Raw genomic sequence first — 17,362 nt, 5'->3', positions numbered from 1 at the left:
GACATCTATTGAATAATGGGATTTAACCAAAAAAAAAAAAATCCACCAGCCATACAAGAGATGGGAGTCAGTCAAGAAAAAATTTAAATAGTTCAAAAATACTATTTAAAAAACATCAGGAGCTCAATGAGAAAAATATTTCTTCCCAGGAAACCAAATTAAAGAGATGGAACACTTAGAAAAATTATGCAAAGTAGAAAGTGACAGCAACCCAGAGCATTTCGGTTAAGTATATATAATTTTGCAAATATAAATTTAATCAGAGTAGATTTTTAGCACTTAAAAAAAACCAAACCCAAACCTGCAATTTTTAAATAGTTCAGGCCAGAGAGAAAATATTTCATGCAATAATTGTTGACAGATATCACAGCCACCAGACAGGAAAATACCTGAGTGCTAGAGGGTCCCACTGCACGCCTTGGGACTTTGATGTCAAAACCACTTTTGGGGTCCTTCTCTCCTCTTAGAGCTGGATCATTGAACGGCTCGTGACCCGCTTCCCAGTCACAGACTGTCTTTCTGATGGCCTGCAAAACACTGAACACAATTCACACTACTTCAGACCAGTATGCATCCAAGGGCACTGATGAGAATATTTTATTTTTTTTAAACACTCTTCCATGGGCACAGAAACTTTGCAACAGCATTTGAGACCTCAGGGTAACTCAGAGCAACCACAAACAATTTTGCCAACAACTTCAAGAATGCCACAGCCACAAAACAATCGTTCCACACTGTTTATCAAAAAGGATAGTCCAGAGCCCTTCTCCTCTGTCAGAATAAAGTTGACCTCTGAAACTGGTTTGCCAGAGCAAGAATTCACCTCTGGGATCCTTAGCAAGTGCATCAAGCCATTTTGTTCTCCTAAATCACAAAAAGCAGATTATTCAATAAAATCAATGATGATCATTAACCAAAGTGAAGAGAGACAACTCTGGCTTGAAATAAAAAGAAGCAGCAGAATTCCTGTTTCCAGCAGAACTCCAGAATTCAGCTGGAATTTATACAAACAGCTTCATACTTCCAACTCCAAATACTGAACTCAGCTTCAGATACTTGTCAGAAACACAGCCAGCCATTTGGCATGCTGAATGATCCTTTGGCATGCTGAATGATCAAGCAAATGTCTCCTCCCAGATCTGAGTGGGTATGAAAGTCATACTTCCCTATCTCATGAAAGTCCCTGAGACAAAAAGAATCTACCTGCAAACTTAGTAATTTGGAATAATTTATTTTTAGCTTATGACAGTATTTTTGTGTCAGTCAGAGCATTTAGCAATAGTCTAATTAGCCAGAGGCTTTCACCTCTAAGATCTTTGCAATGAAACATGGAAGTAAGAAAATGGTAAACAAATCATGATTAAAAGCAAACAATTACAGACAAAAAATAAGGTCAGGAAATGCCACCAATCAGTGTGAGCAGATGGAGCACTTGGAGGAGAAGTGTAAGGCTAATAAGCCAAAAGCAGCAGAAGCTGAGAAAGAAGGCAGGATGCTGAGAGGGCAGAGATAAGACTCTGGGGTGGGATGTAAACATGAGACACAAGGAGAGGAAACACTGGAATCATAAGAAAGGTAGACAGTAACACTTCACAATAAAAATACTAGCCTTGCTTTCAATATTACAGTACTTATCTTTCCTTAAAATAAAAATAAACTCCAGGGAACACAAGACTTCGTGCGGTAGTCCTAAGTGGCTCAAGACAGCCTGGACTCTTACAGTAGCCATGTTGGCAGCCATTCATTTCTGACTTCAGACTTCTTCAACTTCCAATACGTATTCAACCAAGCTAACTTTGAATACCAAACAGACTAGTAGGGGAATACAGACTTACAAGAGGCAAAAATTTAGAAGCTGTGCAATTCGGCAACAAATTTAGTAAGACTTGGGAGACAGAATATAGGAGAAGATGAGAACAAGAATGCTACCTCTGAATGACATTTTTCTTCTTTTTGATGGCTTGTCTTAGCGGCTCTCTAAGTGTGACCTGGGCAAAGTCTTGAAGAGCTGCATAAATGGTATGGCGAATGGCATGATTGAAAACACTTTCCATCCTTCCCATCAGCACCTGAAGACCTTTGATCATGGCAATGACCTGCAAAAAATATTTGCGTATTTTTCTTATTTTGTTCAAAAAGCCCTTTTTTAAATACAGAAAATGAGAAAAAGGGAATTAGTAAGTTCCAAAAGATAAAGAATAGTTTTCCTGTGGTCCTTCTATGTACTGGATGGAAGAAAACATGCTCTTTCAGAGTCAACACAGGGCATGCTGTCTTTTTGCACTGAGTATAGAAAATACTTTGTAGAGAATTAATCTTTGAAAAATCCCTGTCAAAAAAGATTTACCTTACCTCAACCAAAGCAAACTTCTCCTCACTAGTATAATTGTATCTTGTTGCTCTTTCATACTCTTCCGCATTGTCAGGACAATCTTTATTAGAATATTTGTCAGTTGGGTGTACCAGTTTCCACGAATACTGCAGTTCATACAGCAGAATTGGGAGAAAAAAGATGGGGGAGGGGGGGAAAAAAAGGCCTGAGAAACACAAAACATAGCTGGACACAAATAACATGCTTTAAGAAATACTTCAGTGTATTCAAGAATATCTGAAAAATAATATTTGGTACTATTCTCAAAACCTGCATAAATTCTGAAACTACTATCTAGTGCAAATGCCAAACAATAATTTTCCTAACAAATTTCTTGAAAGCCACCAATCCCGTATTAGCTCAAAAAATGCAATTCACACTCAGCAGGTAGTGCACTTCAGGGTATTTTTTACTGAGCAGATGCTAGCGTAGGCAAAAGTTTCTTCTCCACTTCAAGCATGAGAAACAGAGAGACCTTAGAGCATAATGAAAAAATCCATCACACCCACACACAAAAAAGAGGAACTTCCAACTTGGTGAAATAGTCACATTTAGAATTCAAAAGACAACTGGAAAACTACACAGTTTTTTTGGTTTTTTTAAATGTTTACTGAGCTTAAAAGTGTGGAAATAACTGTATTATCTGTGACACTATCATCTGCATAGCATGCACTTCTCTTAAATACTGCCTTTTCCGTCACTGCAAACACAGCTCAAAATGTTCCTGAGCGGTGTGTCAGGCTGATCTAACATCCATCAGGGTACATCTAGCAAAAAATCCTAGTCACATTCAAATACAATTTTCTCAACTTGAGTTCAGTGAATAGTAAGGTCTGGTTAATATTACCTTTGCATAAGTGTTAGATTACAGACCAATATATATTTGCCTATTATAATGGATTAATATTTGCACCAATTTACCCATGGCAAAGTAGAGCACCCCACACTGCAACCTAAGTGCTACAAAGAGGACACTGAGGAAATTATTAAACAAAGATTAAGTATTTGGGGAGAATTAAGGTGACAGGGTTAAGTTGGATAACAAAAGTATGCTGAAACTTTTTATCTGAACATGATGCATGTAACAAAGTTCATGGGTACTGAATGAATGCAGAAGACTGGTAAATAAGTAGGATACTCCAGATTGCAATAAGTTCTCAGGAGGGGAGGACAGGGGGAAGGTGAACACGAACTTACACAGGAAGTGCTTAAGGGAATCCACAGAAATCATAAAGACAAAGAAAAGCAGCGATAATAGGCAAAAAACCCTGCTGTAGTCCTCAGAGGAAGTTTGTTCTGGAACCAGGAGGATAAAAACAGAGCTAAAGAATGAGATACTTTCTACAGAGATATAATAGAATATAATTTCTACAGAGATATAATAAAATAGGAACACTGTCACCGTGAAGAGAGAGCCTGAATGCAGCAATTTGCAATGACAGAAATAAAGGGAGCAAGTCTGGGAGTTGCAGAGGCCAGAAATAGACAACAGCAACCTCTCTTAAGAAGGAGAAAAGGAGAACAAGATTTTCACCATAAAATACACTGTTGATTTAAATAAGAATAGGATAATACAGGAAAAAGCACGACTCATCTAACAGCTTTGAAAAGAGGCAGTTAAAAATACAGAAGGAAAGGAGACTGGTTCTCTAGCTATGACCACTGACTGCACTGGATTCACACAGTGCAAATGGCTTGACGCTCCCTCAGACATCAGAGAAAGAGTAGAAGCAAGTCTGGCTTCTCTCATACAACACGTCATCTGTTTCAAACCCTTCTAGAACATGCTTTGGTGCAGGTAAGACATGCAGCTTTTATCTAAGTGTCTGCAGTATAAAAAGGACTCCTGTATCTTCCACTTCAATTTCTGCCTTAAGCAGTTTCTTACTGGAAAAAAAGAGCCACTTTTCTAACAGGCATCTGTTTTTAAAATAAATTATTAAAACATAAACAACTCTGCAGGTTCGCAGGTTCTTTATTTCCTCTCCCTTATCTTCTCTCAAATTTTTCTTCCCCCACGTTTACTTTCCTTTTGACTAAAAGCCTCATCTAAAGCCAATGGGAGCCTTTCCATCCATTTTTGAGTCTTTGGTTAAGACCTTACATGCTTCAATTTACTAAGGGATGATGTCTAAACACAGCCAGTTGAAACTGTTGAAACATCACCTCCTGTGTGACTGCATGTTGGTATGGGTATTTCTAACAATACGATTTTAAACAATGTTTAGGAAAATAATGAAGTATTACTCTACAATATGTACATATCAAGAGCAACATAAAAACATCTGGTCAAGGCTCACAGGTGATCACTTATCCATTAACTATAACAAGTTGAATGTACTGTATAAGATTGTACATGCTACTGGATCTTCAAAGTGGCAATATTACTCCTAGCCGCAGAGAACTTCATGTGCCTTCCTCTGAAAATGTGGTTTGGAGCAGGAGGAGAAAAGGAGTGAAGGAAGAAGGAAGAGGGGAATTACGGGAACAAAACACAACACACATTTTTCATTCCATTAAAACAAAGCCTGTTCAACCTCACCAAGCCGCCTCTTTTTCATCTGGTTTTATTCCCCAGATAACATACCACTTCCATGACATGTGCACTCCACTGGGAGAGAAGCTGCAGGCCTTGGAGAGAGAGATCAAAGAGCTTCCGATACTCTGCATCTGTTTTTTGAGCTTCCTGTCGACCAGATCCAGTCACCACCTAAAACATTATTAAACAACAAAAAACCCCAATCCACATCAGAACATGCTATATCCAGCATCCATAGCTAAATTTCTACACAGATTTCTTTTAAGCATTAAAACAGCATCATGTACCAACACCTGTATTAATATCACCTCCTTCTTCTAGAGACTTACATAGTTAAACTTCACAGATTTTGGTTGAATGATGAAAACCACTGGTATTCCTAATCACCAAAACATTGTTGCAGATGAATTCAAGACACTGATTTTTTATATATATATATATATATATATGTTACAGATTCTATATAGCTATACGTATGCATTCTTTTATTTTTTTAAATTTTTTTTTTAGCTAACCTCTTAGCTTTTTGTTTCATTTAAACTGCTATGAGCACCCATTTGGAGTAAGGGCTAGACAACCTATTTCAAAAGAGACATGCCAAAAGTTCTAGGATATTATCCTAGATAGGTAAAGATATAGATATATACACATACAAGCAGAATAATACTGCAGTTTGTATGATTATCATTATTATTTTAAATTTAAATAGTGTAAATATCATGCAGAAACTGGGTAGTAGTCCTGCAGCCAGCTCTTCCTGATTCAGATGATCAAGCTTTGTCATTTACCTAGCCTGAGGTTTACTGCTCTTCAGATATTTAACAGTGACATGAAATTTCCATGAATAGCTCTAATTCCACACACCTCACTGTTGCTGTATCGAGCCAGTTCTGATATGAAACGCATATGGTCTTCTCTGATTTGGATCATCTGCTCACATATATTGTACTGGGGACTGCTGCTGGAAGATGTGCATGTCCATCTGTTTCAGACAACAAAAAAATCCACCTAGATCAGTTTAGACAATAAATAGTACAACTGATACTGCAAAGAACCAACCACAATGCATAATTTCTTTTAAAAATCTTCCTTATCCTCTGAGGCCTTTCCTCTCCTCACACCTCTACCTCTGACCCTGCACAAGCCATTAGTGATGGATTGCTCTTCTGAGTCCAAACAGCACTTCTTCTAAGTCTTAAAAAAAGCTTTTTCCTTTTCTTTTCTTTTTTAAAGGCTACTGCTATGAAATGCAAACCAGCATTTCTCTTCAGGAGCATACACTTAGGGACAGAACTGAAAAGTATTGAAAGGCAGGGCAGAAGTATAGGTAAAGGCTGTAAGATATATCCAGCTACCTTCACATTGTTTTTTGTTATTCTTGTTTAACTATGAAGAGCCTACAGTATGCTCCCAACTATAAAAAAAAAAAAAAAAGGCATTATTAACATGTTATCAAGAGGGACACAGAAGACATGCTACCAAGAATGTCATGTTAAGTATGCTCATATTTTTAGTAGCTCAGTAGGCCCGCTACTGTTGATTTTCTTTCAGCAATTACATGCAGGTTATGTTTTTTTCTGCAGAAATTAAAATGCAAAGCACTACATTCTAAATTCATGTAACTGCATGGAGGGAAGGTCTTGGAGGAGCACAGAAACGTTCACTAAAACAAAGCAATAACCATAAACAAGGGAACCATTTATGTAAAAACTGGCTACATTTTCCAGCCATTTTGCTGTGCTGCACACCTAGCCAAAAAAAAAAAAAAAAAAAGAGAGGGGAGACAAGCTAAGTTGCTGCTCCATATACAATATAAACATGCCTATTTACCCATGCACTACTACTGCTCACCTTGCTTAGTAATTCCTTCATTTCTTTTAAAGAAAGTTTCATATTTAAAGGAAAAAATAAAAATGAAATTAGTATAAGATAAAATTCGTTTCCTCCAACCCAGGTGATAAGAAATGTCACAGATGCAAGAATGAGCTCAGCAGCATAGAAAGGTCTTTAAACAACCTGCTTCTTCAGTTGTATTTATTACATGAAGTACATTAATAGTAAAATACCCACACCAAAAAGTAGACCGAGGCAAAAATCCTATTGAAGTAATTACCACAGGCCCATAGACTAATGGGTGATTATGAAAATACACTCCGAGGGTCTGAGTTTCCCCGAGCCCAGAACCTCCCCTCTTTGTTTCCTTCTCCCCCTTACCTGGATTTATTTTCCTCATAATGGGCACTGGTCTTAATATATCTTGCAAGTTCAATCTGCATGTCACCAAACAGTGGGACAACCTGCAATTGCTGTACACAAGGAACAAATCAAATTAGATAAATTATTAACCAGAAATCTTAGTGAAAGGAAACAATTTTTTACCCATATGAAAGTCCAAAGTGATCCTTATTCTATTTAATTATATTTAAAATGCAAGATAAATGACCCTTAAAATCATGTATTAAGAAACACCTCTTAACCAACCTTGAAGAACTTGTCTATCTTGGCTAAATTTATCCTTTTCTTCGCATCCAGCTTATAGATGTTACTGACACTTCCATCCATCAGGTACAATCCAAAGCCCATAACCTGAAAAAGAAAAAAACGAAGCTTCTCTGCAAAAGGACTTCAGAGATAAAAACCTGCTGCTGTAAAACCATTCTTCATATAAAAAAAAAAGTAATACTTTAAAAATACAGTCCTGAAACACCCACCCTCCTTCAAACAGGATATATTTTCAAATACATAGATTTCTGTAGTATTCTTTTATTATATGTATATTAGTAGTTTTTACATTAACATTAGCCTGATCAGTTATCCTTAAAAGATGCTACTTGTTTGTATAAAGGTTTAGCATACAAAAAAATCTCACTGAAACTAGAGTCTGGCTGGTTTTAGACAGGTTTTTTCACTTCCATTTTATTAAAATTCTGTGCAAACTGATCTGTAACAGAAGTTTAGATCGAACATCTCTGAGCTATTGCTTTTTATGGCTTTCAGCACATCTCTGAATTATACACTCAAGAGCTCAGAAGCATCCAAAAAAAATCTAATTGAATTTTGTCCGAGTTATTCATTAACATAAAGTTATAATTGCATATTTACAACAGCAAGAGCTGAGCATCAGCAACTTAATGTGTTCTAAGTGTGAATTAACCAAAGGCCTAAATTTGAAAGACATGTTGCACATCCCTGCAGACAGAATGCAAATGTTCTAGAGTTCATGTACTGTTTCACGATGCTTTAGTTTGTTCTTAACAAACAGAGCTCTTCAGAAGTTAAGCACTGAAGGGACTCAAAACATTTTTCATGAGGCAGATTTTCAATTCTAACTCTATACCTCTTCTTCCATTGCAAGACACGCAGCTGATAACATTACTTCATGTTGCCCAGCACCCTCTTATCACATGTACATATACCAACTAATCTACTTATAAACCCTAATTTTAAGCTGCTTCTTCCCTGAAATCTTTTATACACCAAAAACACTTCAATATCTCCAAAAGCCTTTTATACAAACTTGCCACACATCTAAAACCAAAACATAGTAGTTCCTTTCTGCTGTCATTATACTTCATAGAGACACAATACCATGGAACTGGTTTCCTAACAAGGCTGCCGTTCCATTAGGTCAACTTCAACTTCAAAGCAAAAATGGATTAGAAACTTTCTAAACAGATTTAGCATGTAATAACATAAAAAGACAATGGAGATAGAAAAAAAAAAGAAAAAGGAATCATTTGAGTTTTTATTAATTTTGTTCCATTTAAAAAAAAAAAAACAACACAAACCAAAAACCCAAACAAACAGGAATTCAAATGTCTGTGTCCTGCCACAACCATTCTTTTTAAATTTTGTACCAAAAAGAAACCTACTTTCAAAAGCATATGTTTCTCACTGGGTGTTAGATACATTTTGTTTTCATAGTAGTCCACACACAAATTCACAATATCCGCAAGCAGCTCTTCATAGCCAACGATCACCTCCAACTGCTGCTGTAAAGACTGGGAAAAAAAGAAGAAAAGGGTATTAGTCAACTATATACTCCCTGGGGATCAACAGTTACTACAAAACTGTAAGAGTTTTATTTTAAGAGTTTTGTAAAGCATTAGGTACTTAGCAAAAAGACAAAGCTTACTTGTGTGATCTTGTTGTGGTTGGCAAGAAACATGGAGAGGTTCTGGGATTCTTGAATGGACTGAGGATCTGCCATTTTCCTCAGGAACTGAGCAGCTCTTTGAAAACAGAAGAAAAACCAGTATTTCCCCTCAGCAGGACTGCTTGTAAGCAGATCTGTCCCCTCTCAACAGAAACACACTCGTCCCCAAATCTGCCAGAGGAACTGTAAGGTGTCAGCAGATCTTTAAGTGCAAGTACAATGGCGTATCATTCACTGCTCGTACAGGATTGTCAACCTCATTGCATCTCCCACCTCCAAACTCATGAATCCAGCAAAAAGAGAACTTGGCAGACAGAGACAGTACTTTTTTGCCACAGCTTTATAAATGTGACTTATCCAAACACAGGCTATGGACTCAACAAATCTGTGTGAAGAGCCTGTTTCATAAGAGATAAAGGAAAGGCTTTTTAGGAAAATAGCTGAAAAGAACGGTGAAAGTTCACTATAAGAGAGATATGGACTTAATTTATCCCAAATTAACTGTTTTCCAATCCCAAATCCCCCACTGCACTCTAGTTAAAAGATCCAATCCAATCCAACCCAACAAACGCTGGGTATATCCCTCAGCTGATGAGGGCAGCAATGACTCTATAGACCCAAGCCATGCAACAACCCAGGAAGTCAGCCTTCCCAGAAAACAGAGTTTGTCCTCGAAGCAGGCCTGCAAAGAAAAAAAAAAAACCCACAACCCCAAACCAAGTAAGTTAAATGGTCTCCATGCACAACAACAACAACTACAAAAGGTAGAGGCAGAAATTAAATCTCATGTAAATGGAAGCAGCATAGATAAAACTGGCTAATCACCGCCTGAATGGTTCTCTTTATGAAAGACCACAGATGCTACAGGTGGCATAAAGACTGTCTTCCCCTGCTGCTCTGACCGTCATGTTCGACAAAAGATACCCGATACTATCTGGCAGCTCAAGCACAAAACTTGGCCACTGATATCCCACCCTCCTCCCCTACACCTGTGGTCACGACAACCTTGAACAGTACAGCTGAAATGTCTTAAGAACAAGAGTTAACAACTCGGTGACAAACGCCAAGGATGGGAAGGGATAGGCACAAGCGACCAGAGAGCTAGTTCCCTCTCAAACATAAAAAGAAAAGCTTTACTGAGCAAAGTACGTTTAGCATATACCAAGACAGAAGTATTTGACAGCTTGGCATTAAAAGGCAGAAGATCCTTTTGTTGCTGGAAGAACAGAGTAAAGAAAATAGCCTAACTGCAGTCAATGCATCCCTAGTTTTGAGGTAATCTGGCCCACGTGTGAAGGGACTACTTCTGAAGAGAAAGCTGTCAGAAAAAGAGCAACTGCTGCCATCTTGCGGGAGGCCTGTATCCTGGCAGCAGAAACCCGGGTCCTGGTGCTTCTTACCACTCACCGCTTATAGGCTGAATGGTCGTTCTTCACGCTGCACTTCATATTTTTCAGCTCATCCAGTACTGCAAACATGTTGATGAATTTGCCCAGCGTGATCAGATATGCTTCAGACACAAAGTCCTTCCTCCTCTCCGCATGGCACAAGCGTCTTACCTCCCCACAAAATCGTTCAATTGCATTTCTCTAATGGGGAAAAAAAAAAATAGAAGAAACAGGGAGTAAAAGCCATGACATTTCCAGGAAAAAAGTTTCATCGGGTAACTGGAGCTGGTCCAGTGAAGAGAGCCACTGAAGCAGAAAAATGTTTAAAGCATGCAAGGCTAACAAGGCATCAGCACAGACTTTCCAGCTCCACCTCTGTGTATTTGCTGTGTGCTACAAGTGTCACCAGTAATTTTTGCCACAGAGCTTGCCTGGCACAAGACCCAAGGTTCTTCTTTGCAGATAAAAGTCATAAAACTTTAAAATCCCTTTGAAACAAGTGATTTCATGCTCTTTAGTGAGGGAGTATATATGCATTAAAAGGCAGATGTATGTTCCCTTAAAACAAAAAATCCACCGCACACTGTTCATGCCAACTCTCAAAATCACCCTGGCACATGTTTAGTTTATTTGAGGGCTTATTTCCAAGTGCACATCAGGGCCATCTGAGATGGAGATTACAAGCACAAACAAGACAGCAACTTTGAACGTAAGGAGGAATCTGTTCTGACTTTAGAGCACTAATCTCCTTCAACGAAAGGAGATTGTTTGTACTCAGTAAGTTCTGCCAGTTGGGAAAGACGACAGGAAATATTACATTTCATTCAGTCTCCTCTTCCTGTGTGCTCTGGAGCTCGCAGGCTCTAGCTACTCCAGCTCCCTCCAAATAATGCCTGGAAACATCCTCAGTCCATTGAACCAAATGGCAAGCTGCCAGCATGGGAAGCAAAAGCAAGACAGACTGCTATTCTCCAGTGCCCATGTAGCTCGGGGGGCTGGCAGGTCACAACAACTGGGTTAGCTTGCCTCCATTATGGATTTCCATAGCAAAGTTGCACCTGCTGCTCTGGTGTCCAGACTTGTGGATCCCTCACTCCCCAACAAATGGTTTCTGTTCCGAGATGCTTTATGTATACATCTGAAACATATTACATTTCTATTTCCTGTCTTCCTAAAGTGCCAGATCTTTGTCCCCATGTGCTATGTAGGGACCGTATGCAATTACCTTTGATTTTATGCCCAAAGTCTTAATGGAGATTGCCTGAAGTTTTTAAGATAGGCATTAGAAATTCTACCCTTCTGTGAGACAATATGGGGTTTTTTTTGAAAGTATAATGCCTAGGTTCAGTATCTGAGCACACAATATCAGGCATACAAAATAGGAATGTAAAAATACAAGCCTACTGACAAATTTTGTTTCCGTTCCTTTTACCTGAAAATACATAAAATTCATCAGCTTGGTGACTTCTGGCTCCAGAACTTCCACAGTTTTCTCATAAATTTCTACTCTGTTAGGCTGTTCATTGCACTTGACCTGAGGATAATGAAAGACATCATTACACTTGGAACTTTCCCTGATAAAGTCTCAGAAACTAAGATCCTGAGAAAATCCATTATCATCCTAAAGACACAAACGTAAGGAACAAATTTCTGGGTTTGGTAATATTATGCTAGTCTACTAAGCTTAACTGTGTGTAAAAAAAAAAAAAAAAAAATTTCTATTACCTCACAGCAAATAATTTAGTTGTCAAACACCTCTTTATGGTTAGGACAATACTCGTTCCACATTAAGCCACTTGCTCAAAATCATGCACTAAAACAGAGCCAGAACTAGAAATTAAGACTACCTGACTTCCATTCTAAATATTTAAACCACAGGATAAGCTTTCCTTGCATTTCAGTACAAAAATAATTGCATTACAAAGTCCCTATAAAGCAGGCAGGTGTCAACTCATGGTTATAATTTTGTTCAGTTTTCTGATGCATCTTAGTATTCTTCCCGCCCCATGCCTGTACAACCATTCCCAGACACTTGAGGCTGACTTGTCACCTATTCACAGGGGTTTATTTTTGTGTACAGATCAAGAAAACACTAGCTCTGACATTTAGAAAATGACTACCTAGGATGTCTAGAAACTTAAATGTTTAACCAGAATGTTAGTTGTTACATGCTATGCTATTTGTTAAACCTGTTCTGAATTTAAAAATTGAGTTGGGGAGTGGGAAGAGTCTGTTGTCTTGAATGAAATTTTGACCTCAAACAGATCCAACAATCAAAGGTGTTCCTTCTAGAGCACATTACCACTGCACTACTCTCGAACCCATCAGTAAGACTGACACAAAGCCCATGAGATATTCCTATAGATGCTTTATCAAAAGAAAAAAAAAAAAAGAGTCCAACTGGACCTCAAGTGCTAAAAGACACTACTCTATGGCATGCCCAACTTAATAATTCAGGAGTCAAAGCAGACTAAATTTCAGAGCTCATTAACAAAGCTCTATCTGTGCAACTCCACACCAAAACAAGACAGAAGTTCACGTGTTGCATGACAGTTTAATTTTCATCCTTTACCTGAGGAATGGCTCTTGAGCAGCTTCTCCATGTGTATAACATGACTGCATATTCCTGACCTTCTTCTAGCATTTCATTCTGTAAGAAAGACACTGAGTATAATTAGGCATTGCAATACAAAAGGGTTAAATCCACTTGTCTTCCCTCATTCCAAACCTTTGTCCAAATGAACCTATCTCGTATCAGAACAGATATGTACAAACACACATATATTGCAAGCTGTATGTATGTTAAATAACATTACCATAATTCATGGGCTCAGCTGGCATATTACATGTATCAGAGCTGACCAGCTACTGACTTCCATCTTGTCTATAATTCAAAAGCTAAAAAAATTCCATTTATTCTCAGTTATCTGTTTTAGCACCCAACCTAATTCTGAGACAGTTCACATCATCATCTTCATACCACTTAAGCCAACAAATACCTATCAGATCACTAATCAACAACTGCAGCAATTATGCTTACCTAATAACAAAAATTATTATCTCCCCAGATCAGATTGTTTTTTGTGTTGTTCTTTCTTCCCAAAACTAAAGACACTGTGATCTATAAATACAAATAAAAATGCTAATCTGAGGGGGGAGAGTAGTGGGGTGGTGTTTGTTTTTCTTTTTAAACTCAGGCACTGCAGGTCAAATAGTCGAGGATGAAAAAGAGTCAACACATGCAGAGCAATACTCTTTTTTACAGGTCAAAGGAGAAGTCCAACAACATCCAAACAATCAAAACAAGTTAAGGAGTCGCCAGATAATTTTAAAAGTAGATTGGTGTAAATTTACATACTTTTCAGCAGCATGTAATCAGGTGCTTAATCTGCCCATTTCACTGTTTGTGAACTGGCCTCTAGAATTACAAGATGTATTATTCCTCATTTTCCAAGAGTGCCATCAAACGACAACAAGTTCAGTACAGACCAGCATTTGCAGCCTGCAAGTTTTTTTGTATCCCAAAACAGCTACACCATAAGAAGAGACTGAGTTACTAGCATAAAGTCTTATCTTCTATTGTGGAACTGTTAAAAACCACAGAACACCTTACACAAAAGCAGGCCAATAAACCACTAACATACACTCCCTCAGTGAGGAAGCCAACAAAAACCCTTCAACACCACTAAACTGACAGAGAAATAGTGGAAATTTGGGAGGATGGAAAGTAATTTTTCATTCAAGCTACAGAAGCTAGCTGTCAATACAACTAACTCACCTCAGAATACTGGAAAAATATGCAATGAAAGCAGGAAACTTTTGAGCAACATTGGTTGATCAAGAAGAAAGACAATTTAAAAATTATCAAGAAGTACATGTGCGAAAAAAGAAAAGCCACACACTTTTTCATCTTACTGCCTCTTGGAAGTGTTATAGATAACCTGGTTTCTGGTTTTCTGAGACCACAATTCTTATAATGAACTGCAAGAAGACAAGTTCCTCTCCTTTTATTCTAAGTAATACAAAACTATATATCTGAACATCTATTTACCATGCTCGAATGGACTGTAGCTTGCTCGATGTATCTTGCAATGCCAGTGACAAATGCATTTCTGTCTTCAAAATTAGTGTTGAAGTTTGGCTGCAGAGAAAGCAAAATATACAATTAAATCTTCAGTAGGAAAAAATAATTTTTATATATATTGCAAACATAAACACTTTTTGGTTTTGTTTTGGGTTTGGTTTTTTTTGAAAAGCACATACTGTTTTTCTTAACAGCAATGGGAAATGGAAATTTTTCCTACAATGAACAACATACCTGGTAAAGCAGAGATGATGGCGGGGGCTCAATACATGGTTGCTGATCTGGCAATGGTAATTCTTCCAAGAGATCCACATTGGACAAGGCATCCTCCAGTGTTACTTGAGCAGTCATTTTGCACCTGGTTTAAAGATACATACATGTATGTATGTATGTATAGACACGTATATATAACTTTTTATGTGTTACTATATACACAGAAAACAAACAAGTATGCAATGAAAAGCAGGGAACTACTTATGTTGTGAGAAATGTGCGCTTTCCCTTCAACCATAACGGAAGGGAAACAGTCAAACTGAAACCCAGTTGGTTTTAGTATACAAGTTTAAAGAAGACTTTTAGGACTAACATTCTCCTCCTTACTTTTATGAGTTGAGGAATGTTTCTCTTCCCCCACTGCTGCACACCAAAAATAGAAAACTAGAGGGAAGGATGACCTCTAATGTTCAGTTTTGAGCCAAGGTGTCTTCAAACCCTTATGCACAGATACTACTACCATCTCATCTTTAGGAAACCTCGCTGTCAAAAGGTGTCAGCAGTCTCCAGTGTTTCATGTCCTAGGACATCGAGATCCACATTGAGTAGTTAGTGATAGAGAGGCCCCAAACCCCTCAGGGTCATGGCAATCCCCATACACCTCTGAATGCTGCCACCACATGGGGTTTTGCACCAAGAACAGCAACAAGAAGAAATTTTAGGAAGAAAGCGTGGGGTGGAACAACTCAATCATCCACTTTTGTATAATATATAGAAAACTCATCCTCCTCGGTGGAGTAAAAAATTACTTGTTTTTAAGGCAACATCTCTAATCAAGCTGTCTCTTTTTCTCTATAGAGCTTTGCAAGTTATTTTCCTCCACTTACCAGAGTAAAACCATGCACCTACTGTGAGAGGAGCAGCTGAGCACTGCTCTCGACTAACCAGGAGGGCAGGAGCACTAAGCGCCCACACCCCAGAGCAGCAGGGCCCTGCCTGGCACACGTCACCCCCCTGGAGCTGTGCCATCCCCACATTCAGGGCGGTGAACAAGCAGATCTCACCACAGCTTTGCCAAAAGCTCACCGAGAGCCAGGGCAGGCTGGCAATTCCACCACGCACTGCACTTTTAGCGGCCTGGTAGAAAAACCTCCTCACTTTCTCTTACCTAATTACTGGTTTTCTGGGGAAAGCTCCACAGAAACAGCAGCTTTACCTCCAAGGAAGGCCTCAGCTGACAAAAAAACCCCAAAACCCAAAGCTAAGGGAAGGAAGCAGCCAAAAGCGATTACCTATCTACCTTTAGAGACGAACTCTGCGTCCCAAGCCATTGCCACAAAGCTAACATACCACACACAGAGAGAGCTCGCCGACAACTTTAAACAACTACCATCAGAAAGGCCCAGCGGCCTTTTGCTTCTTGAAACACCAGCCCAAACCTTGGTTCAAGCCTAAGCATGTGAGTTTTTGTTAAAATAAATAAATACCCATATTGTGCAATTTGTGATCCCTGCCAAAAAACGAGGAAGGACTGGACTGACAGGAGTGCTGGCTGGCAGACCTGTGCTGGGACGCTTGCCCAACACCTGCCTACACTCAGCTCAAGCTCCATCACAAGAACCACAGTTATTCTCAAATTAGAGACCAGCAAAAACCACGGCGTCCTCCCTTCGATAAATAAACAAATACCAAAAAAATTCCACATGTGGGCAAAAGTCCTGCGAGGAGGTCAGACTCTCAACAGTTTTACCCTACAGCAAATGGAGAAGAGATGCCAAGAAGTCAGAGCATTTAAAATAAACAGTATTTTAACTTTCAGTCTGAATATCTATAGATCAAGCTTTAGCTAAAAAAGAAAACAACACAACACTCTACATAGGTTAGTTTAACTGAGAGGCTCCTTACAAATGGAAACTTTTCCTCCTCCTAGCCTCTCTATCAAAGCAGAAACACCAGGCTGTGCGGCTGCTCTGGGACGTGACAGTGATGGGACCGATGGGCCCATGGCCCTCTCCCCCACTGCACCGCACGACAGGCAAAATGGCCACAAAGCAATGGCTCCAAGCAAGCACAACAGGGGCATGCTACAAAAACCTGCTCCACCCATGCTTCAAAAACCATAGCAAAAAATGGTTGCCCATTCTACACCAAAAATTACTGCTCTTTTCCATGTAAAGGGGAGCTGTCGTTGAGCGCAAGAAAAGTATCAACACTCTCTCCCCAATCCACACATCTTCCTTCTCCTCCTAAAACACAGTCCATCGATGACTAAGGTCCCTGCTGCAGGAGACAGCCAGGTATTCACAAAAGCCAGGCTCCTGACTTTGTTCCCTCAGCACTACAAGCAAATATTCTGAAGGTATGGCCCTTACTCCCCATACATGCTATTTCAGAAAGCATATCTGCATGCTTTTGGCCTCAGTATTTACAACTGCCCAGGAGTAATCCTCCAGCATCAGCTATGTTCAGACTATCAGACATTAAACTATCCATGGATTTTTTTTAATAATTGGAAAAGAATGTAAAAATACAAGCCAAAGCATAAGCAAAACAAAAATGCCATCTCAGTTACACTGACATCTATTTAATAGCAGAAGTCTGGGAATCCCCT

The 17,362-nt window shown here is 38.9% G+C and overlaps 1 protein-coding gene across 2 annotated transcripts in view; it reads right to left on the bottom strand.

Moving 5' to 3' along the window:
* Nucleotides 1–17,362, bottom strand: part of CYFIP1 (cytoplasmic FMR1 interacting protein 1) — an 84,413-nt gene that overhangs the window by 44,452 nt on the left and 22,599 nt on the right. For both annotated transcript variants that reach the window (XM_074858966.1, XM_074858965.1), the window contains exons 2-15: nucleotides 14,773–14,896; nucleotides 14,506–14,595; nucleotides 13,027–13,104; nucleotides 11,887–11,988; nucleotides 10,474–10,655; nucleotides 9,046–9,142; nucleotides 8,783–8,911; nucleotides 7,392–7,496; nucleotides 7,125–7,216; nucleotides 5,775–5,892; nucleotides 4,959–5,081; nucleotides 2,353–2,478; nucleotides 1,930–2,096; nucleotides 390–537 (exon numbers count right to left, since the gene is read on the bottom strand). In XM_074858966.1, coding sequence (XP_074715067.1) covers nucleotides 390–537; nucleotides 1,930–2,096; nucleotides 2,353–2,478; nucleotides 4,959–5,081; nucleotides 5,775–5,892; nucleotides 7,125–7,216; nucleotides 7,392–7,496; nucleotides 8,783–8,911; nucleotides 9,046–9,142; nucleotides 10,474–10,655; nucleotides 11,887–11,988; nucleotides 13,027–13,104; nucleotides 14,506–14,595; nucleotides 14,773–14,896 — 1,681 coding nt within the window. The remainder of the gene's footprint in view (nucleotides 1–389; nucleotides 538–1,929; nucleotides 2,097–2,352; nucleotides 2,479–4,958; nucleotides 5,082–5,774; nucleotides 5,893–7,124; nucleotides 7,217–7,391; nucleotides 7,497–8,782; nucleotides 8,912–9,045; nucleotides 9,143–10,473; nucleotides 10,656–11,886; nucleotides 11,989–13,026; nucleotides 13,105–14,505; nucleotides 14,596–14,772; nucleotides 14,897–17,362) is intronic.

Source organism: Strix uralensis, chromosome 2 (genome assembly GCF_047716275.1).
Source record: "Strix uralensis isolate ZFMK-TIS-50842 chromosome 2, bStrUra1, whole genome shotgun sequence".
NCBI lineage: Eukaryota > Metazoa > Chordata > Aves > Strigiformes > Strigidae > Strix > Strix uralensis.
The sequence above is the reverse complement of the archived record's forward strand: the minus strand, read 5'-3'. Positions and strand labels throughout refer to the sequence as shown.